Source organism: Pituophis catenifer, unplaced genomic scaffold (assembly GCF_029215685.1).
Source record: "Pituophis catenifer annectens isolate HBS135680 unplaced genomic scaffold, rPitCat1.0.hap2 SCAF_14, whole genome shotgun sequence".
Taxonomy (NCBI): domain Eukaryota; kingdom Metazoa; phylum Chordata; class Lepidosauria; order Squamata; family Colubridae; genus Pituophis; species Pituophis catenifer.
Genome location: NW_027256894.1, coordinates 9995298 through 10016170, shown reverse-complemented (window position 1 = coordinate 10016170; position 20873 = coordinate 9995298). Strand labels below are relative to the sequence as shown.

The 20873-nt window shown below is 42.1% G+C and overlaps 1 protein-coding gene across 1 annotated transcript in view; it reads left to right on the top strand.

Moving 5' to 3' along the window:
• ADAMTS17 (ADAM metallopeptidase with thrombospondin type 1 motif 17) overlaps positions 1-20873 on the top strand; it is a 179507-nt gene that overhangs the window by 80717 nt on the left and 77917 nt on the right. The window contains exon 8 of the mRNA XM_070953589.1: positions 7858-7963. Within this exon, the coding sequence (XP_070809690.1) occupies positions 7858-7963 (106 nt within the window). The remainder of the gene's footprint in view (positions 1-7857; positions 7964-20873) is intronic.

Here is a 20873-nt window from a genome sequence, read left to right as displayed (position 1 = left end):
TGACCAAAATTGTTTGCCTAAACCAGCATCCTCTAATGTGCACCTAATCATGGTTTGTAGTGTGGAATTCTTTCTCTCTGCAATCCCGTTTTGGAACGCAGAAAATGGACTAGACGTGAAATGTAGCATTCCTCTATCCTTTAACCATTGGGAGAATTCTTTAGACATGAATTCACATCCCCTATCTGTCATAATTTGTTTTATTCTGATATTATGTTGTGTTTCTATGCGTTTGTAGAATTCCTTGAATTTCTGAAAGGTTTCATCCTTGTGTTTTAATGTGTAAACAAAACCATAGCGACTGTAATCGTCTACTATTGTTAGGAAGTAACGTTTTCTATAAGTGATTGATGGAGTTAATGGACCAACTAGGTCCATATGTACTAAGTCAAAAATTTTGTTAGTTGATCTGTTGGATTTTTTTGGTCTGGGACTAGTTTTTAGTTTAGTGGATTTACATACTGAGCATTCCAAATAATTTTCACAATTTTTTATTTTGACACCTTCTGCGTGTTCAGTCATTTTTTGTACTACAGGAAAACTTGCATGTCCTAACTTCCTATGCAAGATGTGAGCACACTCATCATGAATTGGTTTACCTATTCTTGGTTTCTTCTCATTGTGTGTATTTGCGTGATCATGAGATATTTTACATTCATCATTGTCACTGTTACTAACATTTTCATCATCTGCCTCAATACAATCTTCCATATTTGAATCAATGTTATGTAACCATCTTTCTTTTGTTATTAGATAGGGTAGGCCTCCTTTAATCATCACAGTGCCTACATTTGTTTTGTCCTTCTCTAAAGTTGCTTTCCCCTTTGAGAAAACTATATTGATGTCAGAATCTCTGCTTAGTTTTATGGCACTTAGTATGTTATGAGGTATTTCTGGAATTAACAATACCCCCTCTATTTTTCCTAGGCCAGGCAAGGTCACATTTCCTCTGCCTAATACTTGAACCTTTTCTTGATTAGCTACCTTTATTACAAATTTATCTTCTGTAAATGAAGACAATATATTTTTGTTATTAGTGGTGTGGTTGGTTGCCCCAGAATCAATAAGCCAATTATTGTTCTCATTTTGTTGTGTTTTAGTGCTGTCTTGTTTATTTAGTCCATTCAGTGAACCAGATTTTCTCTCTTTTGAATTTTCTCTACCCCCTCTACTATCTCTGTAATTTGGTGGGCTTCTATATTTATGTCTATCTGTGGAAGACTGTCTATAATTGTATTTGCTCCTATACTCTGACCTATGTCTCTCCTTTGAGATTTTGGGACAGTCTCTTCTATTGTGTTCCCTGGACCCACAATTATGGCATTTAAAAGCTTCATTGTATTTTTCCTGGAAAGCTACCTTCCTAAAAGATTTGTGTTCTGTGTGATTGCTGGAACGATTTTTTCTTGAATTGTCTTCTGCTATCAATTTGTTAGATAGACTTTCTATGGATAAATATCCTAGATTGATGGTGTCTAAGTGTGACATAAAACTATCCCATGATGAATCAAGTGAATTGATAATAACACTTTTCATTGTTTGATCTGAAATCACTTCCCCCCTCAAATGCAGCTCAGCTCTTATTTTGTTTAGAGATATCAAATGCTCACTTATGGAAACCCCTGGTTTTACTCTGGAAGAAAAGAAATCCTTAGACATTCTTGTAGTGGTAGCTACACTATCGCTGTGAAACAGATTAAACATGCATTGAATTATTTCTGAAACAGTTAGGTTTGGTTTGATGCTATGATACATTGCAGGAGACACGCTAGATATTATTAAGAAAAATGCTCTATGATGTAAACAATCTATTTTTAAAGTCCAAGGTCTTCTTGGAGGACTAGTGATAAAGAATAGTAAATTTTCTTTCATAAAGACAACCTGAAGCTGTTGATACCATTCTTGCAAATTAATGCCATCAACTCTAAGTTTTGGGAAGTCACTGGGTAAGTTTCCCACATTATTTTGTCCATTACTTACAACCTGAGGTAGTCCGTGGTCTCGCAAGTGCAGGAAATTGCAAAACGGCATGGGGATGCTCGCAACGAGTCTGCGCGTTTCTCTGGCCAGTTCAAGTCTTTCCGGACCGTCTACGTAGTTTCGCACATGCGCGTTGCTCATTTCTTCTTTGGCGTCGTCGTGGAAGATTCTCTCCATTGCAGCTCGCCCGCTCCGCTCCTCTTCAGACGAGTCGGCTTCTGGCTCGGTTTTAGAAGTTTTGATGGCGGCGACTGCTCTCTTCTTTCTTTTGTGTGCGTTGGTACTTGATCCGGTCTGCGGTGTAGGGCGGAATCGACATGGCTCTCTGGGCTCGGGCGTCGTCGCTCTCGAAGTCAGGATGGGAGCGTGCAGGTCTTGAGGTATCGGCTTGTTCTCTAGCTTCTTCGTTGTCGCTTTGGAAATTTTTAATTTTGGCCCAAATGCAGCAAAAAGCGTCTTCATTGCTGACTTTACTTGGGATTTCGTTAAGTCGTCTTCGCTTTCTGATTCTGGTTCTTCTGAAGAGTTTGAATCTTCCTTTTCGCTTTCGTTGTCTGATAACGTTTTTCGCGCCAGAAATTTTGAACTGAGCATTTTGATTGGCTCTGCTTCGCTCACTTTGGAGGCTTGTTGGAACCAAGATGGCTGCCATTCAAAATTTCGCGCGGGATCACATCTTTTCTTTTTCATAACGACTTTCTCTGTAGTCATATCACTCACAGTTTTTTGGTCTTTGGGTTTCTCTTTAGCAATGTTTTTCTCTCTCGCTGCTCCGCTGTTTTTCAGCATTTCTTGGAGATTCGCGATGAGGCTTTCATCATTCTTCTGGCTTTTTAATAGTTTTAATATCTCTGACCTGAGTTCGTTATTTTCTATTTCGATTTCCTCCTGGTCATTATTTTCATTTATTAGTTCTTCTTCTTCAGTGGTGTATTCTTCGGATTCTCTCGAAATCGCGTTTGTGGATTCGTTGATTATTTCTTGTTCAGTTTCTATTTCTTTGCTGTAGGCCCTGGTGTTGGGCCTATCTTTCTTAGACATCTTTAAGTATTTATTGAGTCAATTAACCATCCTCTGCTACCAGCTTGTTGCAATATTTTCAGGATCAGACTCAATAATGATAATAAGAGTTAGAGGTTTAAATATATTTCTCTTTAATTATAACAGGCATTCTATATTCACTGAATATTCACAGATAGAAGCAAGGAAAATGGTGAAGGTGGCTCCTTATATATACAAGGGGTGGAGCCAAGAATGGGAGTGGTGAATTATGAATACATTAGGAACCAAAGAATAAGTTAACCCCCGATGTCCCATATATACATTATTTACACATTAGGGAATAAGGCATTTACATCTCACAGAATAGAATAGAATAGAATAGAATAGAATAGAATAGAATAGAATAGAATTCTTTATTAGCCAAGTGTGATTGGACACACAAGGAATTTGTCTTTGGTGCATATGCTCTCAGTGTACATAAAAAGAAAAGATACATTTGTAAAGAATCATAAGGTACAGCATTTAATGATAGTCATAGGGTACAAATAAACAATCAGATCATACTAGGAAACAATATCAATATAAATCGTAAAGATACAAGCAACAAAGTTATAGTCATAAGTGGGAGGAGATGGGTGATAGGAACAATGAGAAGATTAATAGTAATGCAGACTTAGTGAATAGTTTGACAGTGTTTCATAGATGGAGGGGTGTGTGCGGAATTAGAGTTAAAACCACACTCTATGGAAAGTGCCCTGGGGTTTTAAAACTTCATTTAAAACCAAAAACAATGAATTGGTTCATTAATGGAAGGGTGGGGGGAAAATAGGGGTAGGGAGGTGCAGCAAGAGACAATAGTAAAAGGGCAAAAATTGAATGTTGAGCATCCTGTAGTGATCAACCCAAGATATGTATGTATATACACTGCTCAAAAAAGTAAAGGGAACACAAGCAGAAGACATCCGAGATCTGAATGAATGAAATAGCCTTATTAAATACTTTGTTCGTTACATACAGTTGTTTATACACTGCTCAAACAACTAAAGGGAACACAAAACTACTGTATGTAACGAACAAAGTATTTAATAAGGCTATTTCATTCATTCAGATCTCGGATGTCTTCTGCTTGTGTTCCCTTTATTTTTTTGAGCAGTGTATATAATAAAGAGCTTTCGTTGATAAAATAAGAAATGTAATGCCATTATGAATGAGGTACTGTGGTTCTGGCATAGAAAAAAAAGAAGAAGAAGAAGCAATATCTTATTTTCTGAGAATAGATTTCTACACAGTCCAAGCCAAGATTTATCTGCAATTTTTGGATTTGGCTAATCTATTTCAGAGTATTTCACGTCATCGTATTACTCAGCTGAATTTCATCAGGAGTTCTGCTGTACCTACCTCCAGATGCTGTAAGGAAACACCTGATAGTTAAATGAATGGATTCTATGGGATTTATTCATAAAAAGCCTTGAGTGAGCTTTTCCATACTCTGCCTAAATCCAGTCCCTTAATCACTAAAATGCACATGATTTCCTATAACCTAGAATACCCGTGAAGGCCATTTTTATCCCACTGTGGGTCCTGAAATTGCAAACTGCTGTTCAGCATTACTGAAACCTGTCAAAGGGAGGCCTCTGCTTTGGATTTGGCTTACTAATTAGGGGTGTGTTGCTAATAGCGAGAGGATTTTCTAACCATCTCTTTGCGTTTGGGGTGGAGGTGGGGAAGAAGAGGATAAAGTAGCTGCCTTCTTTCTAATATGTCAATTAAAACCAGCCCAAGTTGGTGCTTTATATGAAAATATATAAGAGCCTTGGTGGCACAGCAGACTAAAGTGCTGTTAAGTAGCACCAGCTGCCTGCAATTACTGCAAGTTCAAATCTCACCAGGCACACGATGGCAAAAAGGTTAGCCATCACTGCCCTATACCATTTCAGACAAATAGCTATCCAGTCTCTTCTTGAAAGCTTCCAGTGATGGAGCAGCCACAACGTCTGAGAGCAAGCAGTTCCATGGGTTAATTGCTCACACCGTTAGGAAATTTCTCCTTAGTTTCAGGCTGCTTCTCTCCTTGGTTAGTTTCCATCCCTTGTTTCTTGTCTTGCCTTCTGGTACTTTGGAGAATAGTTTGACTCCCTCATCTTTGTAGGAGCCCCTCAAATATTGAAACACTGCTATCATATCATGTCCTTCGTTTCATTAGACTAGACATACCCAATGCCTGTGACCGTTCTTTGTATGCTTTTTTTTTAATTTAAGCTATTCAAGTTTTAAATGCATGAGTATATATGTATTTTTAGAAGGATAGTAGCAACAGCCTGCTTGCAGTCGTGCTATTGCTACTATCCTTCTAAAAATACAGCCACTATATTTGGAATAAAGAGTCTTGGGCATCATTGGAAGTTCTTCCATGGGAAGGCAAAAAATATGAAACAGTTTTTCCTTTTTTACTCAACCTAAGCATCCATGCGATACGATTTCTCATTAAAAAAAGAAAAACTGGACACTTTCCCATGCTCATCAAAAGGATATCTGCCCTTTATTGCCTTCTTTGGGGGTGAAAAAACGATGGTTGGAAGAGAGAACAGCTCTTAAATAGTTTAGCCTCAACTGTTTTCCTCTCCTTCTGAATAGGAACTGGTCCCCAGGCCTCCTCTGTTGTGGGAGCAACAATTCTCACAAATAAATAGATCCCTTGTCTTTCGGGAGGGGGAAAAAAAGGGATTTTTTAAAAGACCCAAATAAGGTCCTAATTAAAATCAAAATGCTGCCTTTGGTTTTGGTAGGTCTTGTCTTTTGCATGGAATTTGCACGTATGCCTTGGGGGTGGGGAATGACTTTTAGATGCCGCCTTTTGCTGCACAGAGTCACCTAGGAAACTTTTTGAAATGAGGACCAAGAGAGATCATGAAAGCAAGAAAGGAAGGCTAATTTGTGGTACAAAATTTTTAGCCCGAGGAGACGTTTCTTCATATACCAGAAAGGAGAAGCTGAAAGATAGCATGTGCTATTGTACTCATTTGTTAATAAGTCTATCTTTCAACTTTGGTTTTTGCAGGATACTGCAAAATCTCCATTCCCTCCCCACTCCAGGGGAAGGATACTGTAAAATCTCCATTTCCACCCCACTCCAAGGGAAGGATACTGCAAAATCTCCATTTCCACCCCACTCCAGGGGAAGGATACTGCAAAATCTCCATTCCCTCCCCACTCCAAGGAAAGGATACTGCAAAATCTCCATTTCTACCCCACTCCAAGGAAAGGATACTGCAAAATCTCCATTTCCACCCCACTCCAGGGGAAGGATACTGCAAAATCTCCATTCCCTCCCCACTCCAAGGGAAGGATACTGCAAAATCTCCATTTCCTCCCCACTCCAGGGGAAGGATACTGTAAAATCTCCATTCCCTCCCCACTCCTGGGGAAGGATACTGCAAAATCTCCATTCCCTCCAAACTCCTGGGGGAAGGATGTTGCAAAATCTCCATTCCCACCCCACTCAGGGGCCAGCTAGAGGTGGTATTTTCTGGTTTTCCGAACTACTCAAAGTTTCCGCTACCGGTTCTCCAGAACCGGTCAGAACCTGCTGGATTTCACCCCTGCTGCCATCTGTCAGAAATGGTGTAGAGTCTACTGCTTGGGTGTGGGTTGGACTAGATGACCAACAATAACTCTGTTATAACAATCTGAAAACAAAGTTTTTGGTGTCCTCTTTGAAATGCATAATTTCAATTTTGTAATTCCTGGTAGGTAGGTAAGTAAATAGAGATGAGACAGAGAGAGAGAGAGAGAAGAGAGAAAGATGGATGAAATGGTGAATGGATAGGAAGATCCATTCGGATGATCATGATGATAATCTTAGCTGTAAAATATGGGGCCTGGTGGCTCAGCAGACTGAAAGCATTGTGATTAACACCAGCTGTCTGCAATTACTGCAAGTTCAAATCCCACCAGGCTCAAGGTTGACTCAGCCTTCCATCCTTTCTAAGGTAGGTAAATTGAGGACCCAGTTTGTGGGGGCAATAAGCTGACTTTGTATAAATAAATATACATACAAAAAGTATGAAGGCTATTGCTTAACGCATTGTAAGCCGCCCTGAATCTCCGGAGAAGGTGGCATATAAATCAAATTTAAAAAAAAATGAGTAGATGAAACAACAAACAAGAATACAATTGTCATGAAAGACTATGCAAACACATAAACGTGGAGTGATATATAAAACAGTGGTACTCTATAAACTGCAACAAATGTAGCAAAGCACAAAATTTAATTAGATTGCCATAAGGCAAAAAAAGAAAAAACTAAAATTAATAACACTAATAACTAATATCTGCCTAATATCAATCTCATCTGTTTGGGCTCTACCGAAAAAAAAATGAAGAAAAAAAATAGAGATATTCAGAGAAGATAACCTAAGACAGATCTAAACGTCCTGCGAATTGTCTGAAAGTACTGTATTACAAAAATGCAAATTGTTTACAGGTGGTCTTTGACATATAACAGCTCATTTGATGACATTCAAAGTTATGACGGCACTGAAAAAAAGTGATTTCAGACTCACAACCTTTGCAGTATCCCCATATTCACGAGATCAAAATTTGGATGCTTGGCAACTGACTCGTACTTATGACGGTGTGTGTCCCGGCATCATGTGACAATGGGGAAGCCGGATTCACTTAACAACCGTGTTACTAACTTAACAACTGCAGTGTTTCACTTAACAACGGTGGCAAGAAAAGTCGTGAAATGGGGGCAAACCTCACTTAACAAATGCTTCACTTAGCAACAGAAATGTGGGGCTCCGTTGCGGTTTGTACGTTGAGGATCACCTGTGCTATACTGGCCTTGATGGAGCATGTTCTTATTTTCTTCAGGCATTGCTTACCTTGGAGGAATCTGCAGCTTGAAGAGGAAGTGTGTCCTTGCAGAAGACAATGGACTCAACCTGGCCTTCACCATTGCTCACGAACTGGGACACAAGTAAGAGCCAACGCTGGCATTTGCAGTATTGTTTTGAGTCGGTACTAGCATTAAGAGACCTTGGTACAGTGTCAGGGTTCCAAGGAATAGATTCATTGCAAGCAAAAAGTCCAAGGCAGGTAGATTCCTCAAAGAATATTATGAGCCATGTGGTGGCGCAGTGGTTAGAGTGCAGCACTGCAGGCTACTTCTGCTGACTGCCGGCTGCCTGCAATTTGGGCAGTTCGAATCTCACCGGGCTCAAGGTTGACTCAGCCTCCCATCCTTCCGAGGTGGGTAAAATGAGGAGCCCGGTTGACCCCAGGGCCAATGATATTAAAAGTAGCATCAACGTGCATCGGGTTTGGGTCTTTGAAAGAAATAGTATGGACTCTATAGTCCAGAGCAAGATGTCTCCTCATCCTCTCAATGCCCATGAAATTTATAACCTGTGACAACAGAGAAAAGGAAAGCAAAAATGCGTCTGGTTTATAGTTTAAAACAAACTTAATCAAACCTCCCTCTATGATCCGAATCAAAGTGGATATTTGGACTGTCCCAAATTTTGTAAGTTCAGGCCTGTTACAGTGGTATTCTTGGTTAGTGAGCCTCGGTGGTGCAGTGGTTAGAGTGCAGCACTGCAGGCTACTTCTGCTGACTGCCGGCTGCCTGCAATTTGGGCAGTTCAAATCTCACCAGGCTCAAAGGTTGATTCAGCCTTCCCTCCTTCCGAGGTGGGTAAAATGAGGAGCCAGATTGCTGGGGGCAAGAGGCTGACTCTGTAAACCGCTTAGAGAGGGCTGTAAAAGCACTGTGAAGCGGTATATAAGTCTAAGTGCTATTGCTCGTGCTATTTATTGGAAATATCATATTGGCACATATCTGGTGAAAACCGACTCTGAAGGGTCCCTGGGTTTTCACCTAATTAAAAGTGAAAGTTCCCCCACCCAATCCCAAATAATCAGTCACATAGACCAATCAAAACAGCGTCCACTGGACTGGTGACATCCCTCCTGCTTCCTCCGGCCAGGTGTGAGAATGTCCTTGGTTCCCAAGAGAAAGTATTTTGTTTTGACTACACAGCCCCAACTATCTCTAATCCCCCCCTCCCTATCCCTCAGCTCCAGTGTGGCAGCACTGAAGCCAAGATGGCTTCAGCCAGGCCAGCTTCAGGGTTGACAATCAGATTCACTACAACTGATTCTCTTAATAATAATAATAATAATAATAATAATAATAATAATAATAATAATAATAATAATAATAATAATAATAATAATAATAATAATTTTATTTCTATACCGCCCTTCTCCCGAAGGACTCAGGGCGGTGTACAGCCAATTTAAAAACACAAGACACAACAATAATTAAAAATTAAAATAATTAAATAAATTTGGCCGATTTAAAACCCCAAAAATTTAAAATACCCCAATTTAAAATTATTAAGTCGATAGCCCGGCCTGGCGGAACAACAGGGTCTTCAATGCGCAACGAAACACCCGGAGGTCGGAGATCTTGCGTATTTCCGGGGGCAGTTCATTCCACAGGGCTGGGGCTCCCACAGAGAAGGCCCTCCCCCTTGGTGTCGCCAGCCGACATAACTTGGCTGATGGCACCCTGAGGAGACCCTCTCTGCGGGAGCGGACTGGTCGGTGGGAGGCTATTGGTGGCAGAAGACGGTCTCGAAGGTACCCGGGTCCTATGCCATGGAGCGCTTTAAAGGTGGTAACCAACACCTTGAATCGCACCCGGAAGACCACTGGGAGCCAGTGCAGCTCGCGCAGGAGGGGTGTCACACGGGCACAACGGGTTGCGCCCATAACCACCCGCGCGGCCGCATTCTGGACCAGTTGGAGCCTCCGAGTGCTCTTCAAGGGGAGCCCCATGTAGAGAGCATTACAATAGTCCAGCCGGGAGGTGACAAGGGCATGAGTGACTGTGCGCAAGGCGTCCCGGTCCAGAAAGGGCTGCAACTGGCGGATCAGGCGAACCTGATAAAAGGCCCCCCTGGCCACGGCCGTCATATGCTCTTCTAAAGACAGCCATGCATCCAGGAGGACACCCAGATTGCGAGCCCTCTCTGTGGGGGGCAAAGATTCACCCCCAATAGTCAGCGATGGCACCTGCTGACTATATCGGGACGCCAGCAGCCACAGCCACTCGGTCTTGGACGGGTTGAGTCTGAGCCTGTTCCTCCCCATCCAGACCCGCACGGCCTCCAGGCAGCGAGACATCACAGCAAGGGCATCGTTGGGGTGGTCTGGGGTGGAAATGTACAGCTGAGTATCATCAGCGTACAGATGACACTTCACCCCAAAACCACGGATGATCTCACCCAGTGGCTTCACATAAATGTTGAACAGAAGGGGCGAGAGGACCAACCCTTGTGGCACTCCCCATGCGAGATGCCTCGAGGTCGACCTCTGCCCCCCTGCCAACATGAACTGCGAGCGGTCAGAGAGGAAGGAGGAGAACCACCGCAGAACGGTGCCCCCTATTCCTAACCCTCTTAACCGCCGCAGCATGATACCATGGTCGATGGTATCAAAAGCCGCTGAGAGATCTAATAGGACTAGGACAGAGGAGCAACCCCTGTCCCGAGCCCTCCAGAGATCATCCACCAACGCGACCAATGCCGTTTCTGTGCTGTGCCCCTGCCTGAAGCCCGACTGGCACGGGTCTAGATAGATAGCTTCATCCAGGTGCCCGGGCAGTTGTCGTGCCACCACACTTGTTGCATCCTTTCTAAAAATGGATCTAAATGGGGAGGGGGGGAGGGAATAGTGGTTAGTTGGAAGAGAGCGATCTTGCTCCAGGATAACCTAAGTGAAAACCCTCAAGAAATCCAGGAGTTTGGATCATAAAATGTTTTGATCGCATTTATTGATTTATTTTGTAATTGATTTATTTTGTAATTGATTTATTTTGTAATTGATTTATTTTGTAATTGATTGCAAATGTAATATACATGTCCCAGGATAACATTGCCAGTCTGGGTCGTTCACCAGATGATACGTTGGCATCCAAGCTCGATCATCTCAATTCCCCAAACGGGAAGTAAAACAAAACTGCAATTATCCAGATGGGTGAAGTACAGAGACTTATAATGTATATTATAAGCTGTTTTGCTTCACAAGGGATTCTGCAACAGCCCAGAATAATTGAGAAGGAGAGTGCATTATCCTCGCCACAGCAAACAACAAGCTGGCAGGCCGCCATTTTGTAATTTATTTTATTTCGTATTTTATGACGAATGTAATATATATGTCCCAGAGTAATGTTGCCAATCTGGGTCGTTCAGCATGACCAGAGGTTTAGTCTTCTGAGCTTTCGGACTCGTGCTGGAGCCCATCCTCAGGGAACTTCTCTGTACCGGAATGTGTGCTTTGGGCTATTCTATGCATAATATTTATGTGCCGCCTGATTGTGTGTGGCTTTTTAGTTGTTGTTTTGGAGTGTTGATGGCCGGCTGTTATGTCATTGGCTGTTGTTTCCTTATGCTACCAAGCCCTTGGCTCCTAAGTTTCTGATTAAAAGGTAAAGGTTCCACTCGCACATATGTGCTAGTCGTTCCTGACTCTAGGGGGCGGTGCTCATCTCTGTTTCAAAGCCGAAGAGCCAGTGCTGTCCGAAGACGTCTCCATGGTCATGTGGCCGGCATGACTCAATGCCAAAGACGCATTGAACACTGTTACCTTCCCACCAAAGGTGGTCCCTGTTTTTCTACTTGCATTTTTTTTTTTACGTGCTTTCAAACTGCTAGGTTGGCAGAAGCTGGGACAAGTCACGGGAGCTCCCCCCATTACGCGACACTAGGGATTCAAACCACTGAACTGCCAACCTTTCGATTGACAAGCTCAGGTCTTAGACACCGAGCCACCGCGTACCTGGTTAGCTAGTGGTAAATCAGCACTCCTGTTGACTGACAAGGGGCCCCGTTTCCCAGGCGTCAATCATTTTCCTGGAATCTTTGTACCTGGCTTGGCCAACAATTATAAACGAAGGTAAATATACATGTTCCAACATAACCAATCTGGGTGGGTCACGAGGACCAGAAGTTTAATTTTCTGAGCTTTCGGACTTCTGCTGGAGCCCATCCTTGGCGAACTTCTCTCCACCAAAATGTGGGCTGTTCTGTGTATATTGTTTATAGGGTACCTAGTTGGATAAAGCTTCATATTGGTTGATTGGGGTGTTGATGGCCAGTGATTGGCTGTTGTTTCCTTCTGCTGCCAAGTCCGTTTGTTTTCTTTTTAAATTTCATTTCATTCAGAAATGACATTTATTTGCTGCCCAACTTGTATCCAATGACTCTGGGTGGCTTACCACATAAAAATATTTTTTTTTAAAAAAAATTAAAACCACCAATTATAAAATAATGCAGCAGATAAAATCATTAACAAGCCTTTGCTTATTCCCATTTTTTTTTAACCAAGGTGAACACTGGGGGCATCTTGAAATTTTTCTTTTTAGGGGAAATGTTTTAAATGATGCCACAAGAGTTTCCGTACGACTAGTAAGGTTTCATGAAAGCGTCTTTGTGTTTAGGTTTAATGGATAGTCTGTGAATCATTTATAAAGAAGTCTTTATTTTGGGGGTAATTGATGGGTGCCTGTTACTCCTTTTAGTATTCAAAGTAACTGTTTGGAGAAGAGGATGGATGTTGATTCTGGAGGCAACAATTAGTCATTGAGATTTTGGAACCAAATATGAAAATAATAACATCTCCAAATGCAAAAACCCAAGGCTGCTGATTATAGAGCTAGCATGATTATTATAAATTATATTTTTTTGTTTTCCTAGATGTGGATTCAATGATTCCAAGTACAAAAGTAAGAACTGGTGATTGAGGGGCCTTGATGCTTTGGGTAGATCAGGGGTCAGCAACTCGTGGCTCTGGAGTCGCATGTGGCTCTTTCATCCCTCTGCTGCGTCTCCTTGCGTCACTGGTTGGCTCCACAATTGATAGGGCTTTTGGTTAGGACAGGTATAGGAAAAAGGACGCTGTGCTAGGAGGAGACTCTATGGTGGTAGTGGTGGTGGGGAACCAGACTTCAGGTCGGCATAGGAAAAAGGACGCCGCACTTGGAGGAGACTCTATGGTGGGGGAACCAGACCTCTGGTCGGCTCCAGAATTGAATGGGGGACTTCCGGTTAGGACCTTTGTGGCTCTTTGAGTGTTTAAGGTTGCCGATTCCTGGGGTAGATTAATCAGATAGTCGGTATATATTCAGTATATTTTGAAGCCACCCGATTTCCAAAAAGATTCTGGGTGGCTTTTATGAGAGATCTACAGTATGTAACCTTCTCGGTTTTTCTTGGAGATTTACGGGGAGGCCCAAGAAATAATTAGGGCCCTACCATGATCTGACAAGATGAAAAGAAATATTGAGTTTTTCTGTCTTTGACATCAAAAAGATACCTGAGCCAAACCAGGGGTTGTTTGAACAGAAGTGAATGATGAGAAGCTCATGCCAAGCTGTTGAATCAGTTTTCAGCCTTAAGAACACGCTAATCTTTGGACTGCTGAAGTGGGGAAACCATTGTTTAATGATGAAAGGAAATGATGCTTGCTCATTAGCTTCCCAGGCTTCTGAGGACTTTCTTATTTATATTGCAAGCATTTATTTTTAGTTCTCTTGGCTTCCCTGAAGACTTACCGTATTTTTCAGACTATAAGATGCACCTGACTATAAGATGCACATAAATTTAGAAGAGGAAAACAACAAAAAAAGTTTTTTGCCTACCTTTTGGGGGGCCTTTTCCAGCCTTTTCCACTCTGATGGAGTGTTCTTATTTTTCCAATATTCCATCCCTCCTGCAATTTAATCTGCTATCTCTGGCCCGGTTCTTCTTTTCTGCTTATGTATAATCAGAAGTGAATCATTTTCTAGCATAGGAGTTTGAAGTACCGTGTTCCCCCGAAAATAAGCCCTCCCCAAAAATAAGCCCTCCCCTGAAAATAAGACCTCCCCAAAAATATTTAAACGCATGCACAGCCGGTTCCTGCAATTTCCTCTGGTTAGGGTTAGGGAGACAAAGCTGGAAATCAAGAGGAGTCCCGTCTTGTTCCATGCCCCCCAAAATAATAAGACCTCCCCGAAAATAAGGCCAAGCGCTTATTTCGGGATTCAAAAATATAAGACGGGGACTTATTTTCAGGGAAACACAGTAGATGTGCCTCTCCTTTCTTCTTTTAGTCGATCACTTCTGGCACCAATTCGTCACTAGCTGAGTAGGTGATCTTGATGACTGTTTAGGGAATTTGTTTCTGGATGTTTGGTCTTGCTCAAATCTGTAGGAACACAGAGCAAGCTTGAGCAAAACCGGTCTCCAGCACTTAGAAGGCCTGGACCAAATTACATCCCCAAGACAACCTCTCTGTGGATGAGGGAGATGATAGACGTGGGCATCCAAGCTTGATCTTCTCAATTCCCCAAACAGGAAGTAAAACAAAACTGCAAATTATCCAGATGTGTGAAGTACAGAGACTTGCCTGTAATGCACATTACAAGCTGTTTATGCTTCACAAGGGATCCTGCAACAGCCCAGGATAATTGAGAAGGAGAGTCCATTATCCCGGCCACAACAAACAACAAGCTGGCAGGCCTCCATTTCTTCTCTTTAGGTTTCGTAGGCGTTGGTTTTCCTCAGCTCAGGCTGAAACACGGACGGTAAGCCAAAGAACAGAGTAGGTCAGAAGGAGGAATTATTTTGGTTTCTTCTTTTGTTCTCTTATTTTCTCTGGGGGATTATTACGGATGACAGTTCATGCTCACAGGTGGCCTTTCTTGCATTTAAAACAATAAATAAATAAACCCTCTTATCACTCTAATTTCAATACGGATGACATGCAGCTGTCCTTACTGTCATGTGACACTCACAGGTGTAGTTTGAAATATTCCTTTTTTCTGTTTTGGGGAACATTTCCTATTTATATGCCAAGTTAGGCAGTTAAAATCCATATGTTTGCTGTCAATTTAGAAAGTCTATCGCTGTAGCATCCATTGAAGGAATCTCTTCCCCAGTCTCTTGCATTTGCCATGTGGTTCCTTCTGTCGGATCTGCTTGTATCTCCTCCAATTCCTCTTTAAATCTTTCAAAAAAAGAAAAAAAAAAGAAAGTCTCGTGATTTTTGGATTGAGCTTCTGCTGGTTAGAGATTACATGAGGCATGACCCTTGTTGCATTAAAAGGAAAAGTCAAGGACATCTTCTTAATGTTCTAATTTCATCATGGGTGAGATGCAACTCTCCTTACTGGTGTGCCCAGTCACAGGTGTAGTTGTTCTGACCTAGATTTCCCCAGCAGCACGAAGCCGAATCCTCGTCCCGATAAACCCCTTTTATTAAATTTACAGTGAATTCCTCTTCAGCAAAGTCTTCCCTCTCCCACAGGCTTTCAAGGTAGTTCACAATTACCGACCTTTATCAGGCTTGGAGAGTGGCCAGGCCGATATCTTTCAGATGCTGCAATACTTGGCAAGAATGTAGTAATGAACTGTCTCCTGCAAACTCCACTCGCCTTTCACTCCTCTTTTATTCCCTCTGGGAGAGGCCATTCATCGTCCACCTGTGGCCTTACTCCCAAGTCGACCCTTGTTCTTTAGCTGTTCCCTTCATCTGGCAATCTACACATGTTCACACTGGGAACAGGCTCCAGCTGATTGTCTACCTCACTGATGTCTGACTCCAAAGGCAGCTGATAACTGGCATACGGCTCTGGCCCCCTCTCTGCCTGCAACGCAGAGCCCTCATCAGAGCCTTCCCCAGACTCCAGGACTGGCCCATGTTCCTCCCCAACCTCCTCACTGTCCGACTCTGCTGCCAGATCCTCTGGCCACTGGTAAGCCACAACAATAGTTTGAGCAGCCCACAAAACTAAGCTTTGTTCTACTCCAAGATTTAGTGAATGAATCACAACCAGCTTCATTAGAACAATCTGGTTAATTTTTCCAGACACTTGGTGCGACATTTTAGTGCTACCCAAGATGCTCTCTCCAAGCCAGAAACTGAGACCTCAGGGATGGTGGGACGTTGCTGTGTAAATCGGAGGGTAGGAACTTACAAGAATTCAAAAGAAGCAATTACTGAAAAATTACACTAATGAAGAATGTTCCCCCCTCTCTCTCTGTTCAAGAACTTCCCCCAATTTTGGCACAATTTGGAGGCAATTCCAAGGTTGCACACAAGCTTTTGAGCTGTGGGCTGCAGATTTTATGTTTTCCTTTCAGGCTATAGGTGATGGGAATGAGAGAAAATAGGAATGTCTGTGGAAAATATGGGAATATTTTGTCCTGGAGAAGGGGGGCTACTGATTAAACACTAGTTCTCCATGACAGCCTCCTTACTTTTCCAATTGTCCATGAAAGTTTCATTCACTTGACTTGGATCAGTCAGATCTTTCTTCTCAGCATCAGCTTCAATAAAACAACAAGGAAGAGACAGAACAAGGGAGCGATATTGGCTCTAATAAAGTTCTGCTTTTAATAGCAATAGCAGTTAGACTTATATACTGCTTCATAGTGCTTTACAGCCCTCTCTAAGCACTTTACAAATGTCAGCCTCTTGCGCCCAACAATCTGAGTCTTCATTTTACTGACCTCAGAAGGATGGAAGCCTGAGTCAACCCTGAGCTTGTGAGAAATCGAACTGCTGGCAGTGAGCAGAGTTAGCCTGCAATACTGCATTCTAACCATCACGGCTCCTAAAGTTAACCGACAAGAATAATGTCTTGGTGTCTCAGTTTTTGAGTAAAGCTTGCTTATTTCCTACAAGTTCCTTCTCGGTTTCTTGAGTCCATCTCTTCCAGAGCTTCTGATATTGAAAGTGTCCCAACACTCAGTCCAGCTCCTTGGGGGGTTCGAGTTTTATCCCCTGCATTTCACGATCCAACGGAAAGAATCTTTTAAGTCGTCTTACTCTCTTCCCCTCTGCTATGATCTTCTGGCATTTCTGTTCTACAGTGGAAATTTTTGTTGTTGTTGTTCTTTTAATTATTCATTATTCTACCCATAGATAATTGAAAACATATTTTTCAGAGCTCATTTGGGCTCAGCCTGACAACAGTCAAAATGAACTGTTGGGAGGTTTTTCTTTTTCTTTTTACTATGCAGTTTCATACTTTGTGGTGATTTTTCATAAAGTGTCCCTAATTGTCTTTCGGATGAGGGAAATTCTGCTGGATTTATTTCAGGTTAGCTTTTGACCACATACATCTATTTTCCGACTCCTTTAAAAAAAACCTTCCTTCTCAAGGTCTCCAGGGTGTGGTAAAAGAGTCAAGATGGTATCTGCAACATTGTGATTGATTCCATCTGCTTTTTGGGTTGCTATTGTTTGTTTGTTGATACACAACACATTTGTGATGCAGATTTTAAAAACAACAACAGAGGAAGCTTTGGCTGCATAAAGTTGAGTCCAAAATCTTGACTTTGGTGACCATATCCTGCAAACAACAATGTTTATTCTTTGAGTTCAGTGATATTCAGAGATAGTTTTAACTTCTTAACTTCAAGATGAACAGTTCCAGATGCATTATCTATTCTCAATTCTAAACTGCAATGCTAGAAACAATATTTTTTCTGGATGTGGATGGAAAGGATACCCTTCCAAATAGAACAACAGCTTCCCATAAAACAAAACTCTTGGGCAGCATTGGAGACCTCTGTTCCTTGGAAACATCCAGCAGAATTTCCAAGAAAGCGAAGAGTTTCAGGAGAAAACTTTCTCAGGGGAGCTTCTTCATATCCCTAATTCTTAATCAGTCTATTTTGTTGTTTCTTTTTCTCGGGGCATAAACACCAATCCTTTTTATTAATCTCAAATGTGGGTTGAGATGGATATCATAACAAAAGAGAAACAAGGCCTGGCTTAGATCTGAGTCTTTGTACAAAGCCAAACTCACTTAACCCTCAGAAAATGGGTCAAAGATATCTCACATGTTTTATTGTACTTTGAGTTATACAGAGTTTATAGGTCAGTGTATATTCTTCCCTTGTTAGAGAGATTGCCAAGGGCAGACAATTTTTACGAAGGCTTTCTCCTCCAGGACTCAAACCTGGCTGTCACGCATGCAGTGGCAAAATTCTGTGTGGCTGCAATGTCCACAAGAAAAAAAAAATTGGTTATAGAATGATAGCTGTCAACTTGTGCCAATTTTTGGGATATCTCTAACAATTTTTGGAAAATTATATTTACTCACATACCAGTGGTGAGATTCAATTTTTTTTACTATTGGTTCTGTGGGCGTGGCTTGGTGGGCATGGCATGGCTTGGTGGGCGTGGCAGGGGAAGGGTACTGTAAAATCTCCATTCCCACCCCACTCCAGGGGAAGGATACTGCAAAATCCCCATTTCCTCCCAATCAGCTGGGACTTGGGAGGCAGAGAATAGATAGAGCGGGGCCAGCCAAAGGTGGTATTTACCGGTTCTCCGAACTATCGGTTCTCTAACTGTTTGAGAACATGTATTTTCTTAACAGGGATGTTATTATCCACTATTAATGTCAGTACTATTTTTTAATATATTGTAAACAGTGATGTCTGTTGCTGGTCTATGTTTGTAATAAAGTAATATTCTTTTCTGTTCTATTCTATTCTATTCTCAGTAAATAGAGAAAGAATCTTTTGAGACAAATTTGTTCTCATCTACAAATAAAGATCCAGTTGCTCAGGCACAGCTGCCCTTCTGTTTGGTCCCTGTTAGACTATGGAACAAAGAGGGAATCTATAGTAGATTGTCATAAATAATTGACACATTTATTCTCAACTAATCCTGTTCCTTTTAGCTCTTAGGCTTTCTTTCATCAAGAAGAAATACACCCAGACCAGAGATAGCTATAAAACTGTCCATCTTTATGAAAACCAGAATTTCAGTTTTTACTAATTTTGCATCCACATTTATAGGCACTGTCATTTATCCAGTTTTAGGGGTGCATAATTACACATCTTTCTGATCCATCTCAGTGTTGCCTTCCCTCAGTTATAAATCAGTTCCATCATATTTCGGTCTCGTTTGTTTTTCTTTTTAAACAGAGCTACAAAATTTGCCTTTATATTTAGGCAAAACCTTCTCTAGCTCATATACTCCAGTGGAAGTTCTAACATTGTTCAGCCAAGAATTCCAATACAAAATTTGGGGAAGCATGAGGAGAAGAAGGAGGAGGAGGAGGAGAGGGAGAGGGAGGAGGAGGAGGAGGAGGAGGAGGAGGAGGAGGAGGAGGTGGAGGAGGAGGAGGAGGAGGAGGAGGAGGAGGAGGAGGAGGAGAGAAGGAGAAGGAGAAGGAGAAGGAGAAGGAGAAGGAGAAGGAGAAGGAGAAGAAGATGATGACAATTTGGATTCCAATTCAGTCAGACACTTGGGAAGTGCTGCTGGAAACCATGAAAATGTGGGATGAAATGAAACACTCTTCACAAAGATTGCACAGCAAGAATTCTTAGCCTCCTTGGACTTGCGTCATTGGTTGAAAGAGTTGATCGCTCGCCGAGGTGACTGTAGGTTGAACCAGAATCTTTCTGGCACAAAATAATGGTTGGTTTTGCCAGCTCATTGTAGGCTGGCTATTTAATGTGTCTTTGGTTTACTCAGCAAAATGAACTTGAGTAGGGACAGACTGCTGAGCCACAAAACTGTTGATTGAATGAAGATGACTGTTGGCTGCTGTTCTCCCCAAGTTTCAGCACAGTTAAGAGTTTTCCAGGCAGTGCTAGTGTCTCAAAGTAAAACTCTGCAAGATGCACTTAAAACGAAGGTTGCGTAGCTGGCATGGAGGCAAGCTGTCGTTTCCATGAAAGCGTGAGAGCAATGTTTCTCAATCTTGGCAGCTTGAAGATGGGTGGACTTCAACTCCCAGAATTCTGAGAATTATAAATCCACCCATCTTCAAATCTCAAAAGTTGAGAAACCCTGGATTACAGCAGAGGTCTTCAAACCAGGCAGCTTTAAGATTTGTGGACTTGTGGACTTCAGCTCCCAACTATGCTGGCTGGAGAATTCTGGGAGTTGAAGTCCACAAGTCTTAAAGCTACCAAGCTTGAAGACCTCTGGATTAGAGAAATGCGTAAGGAGTTGTTTGAGGAAACTAGACTGATAGATTTTAGATTGGTGGGTTCTAGAGGAGCAGTCCAGTCACCTATCTGCAATTGAATAAAGAAGTGTGGAGGAGAAACCACTCGTGTAAATAGCGATGAAAAGGAAGGAAACCAATCAAGAACTGATAGGATGCAGGACAGAATTCAAGGCACTACTTTAACAGATTAACAGAGTTGGAAGGGACCTTATAGGTCATCTAGTCCAACCCCCCGCTCAAGCAGGAGACAAATGGCAGTCCAATCTTTTCTTGAAAGTCTCAAGTGATGAAGCTCCCACAACTTCCGAAGGCAACTTCTGTTCCATGGGTTGATTGTTCTCACTGTCAGAAAGTTCCTCCTCATTTCTAGGTTGAATCTCTCCTTGGTCAGTTTCCATCCATTATTCCTTGTCTGGCCTTCAGGTGCTTTGGAAAAGAGCTTTTTTTTTTTTTTTTTTTTAATTTGATTTATATGCCGCCCTTCTCCGGAGACTCAGGGCGGCTTACAATGTGCTCAGCAATAGCCTTCATCCTTTTGTATATTTATACAAAGTCAGCTTATTGCCCCCACAACTGGGTCCTCATTTAACCTACCTTAGAAAGGATGGAAGGCTGAGTCAACCTTGAGCCTGGCGAGATTCGAACCTGCAGTAATTGCAGGCAGCTGGTCTTAATAACAGGGTGCTTTAGACCACTGTACTACCAAGGCTCTTGACCCCCTTCCTCTCTGTGGCAGCCCCTCAGATATTGGAAGACTACTGTCATGTCTCCCCTGGTCCTTCTCTTCACTGGACTAGCCATGCCCAGTTCATGTAATCATTCTTCATATGTTTTAGTCTCCAGTCCCCTAACCATCCTGGTT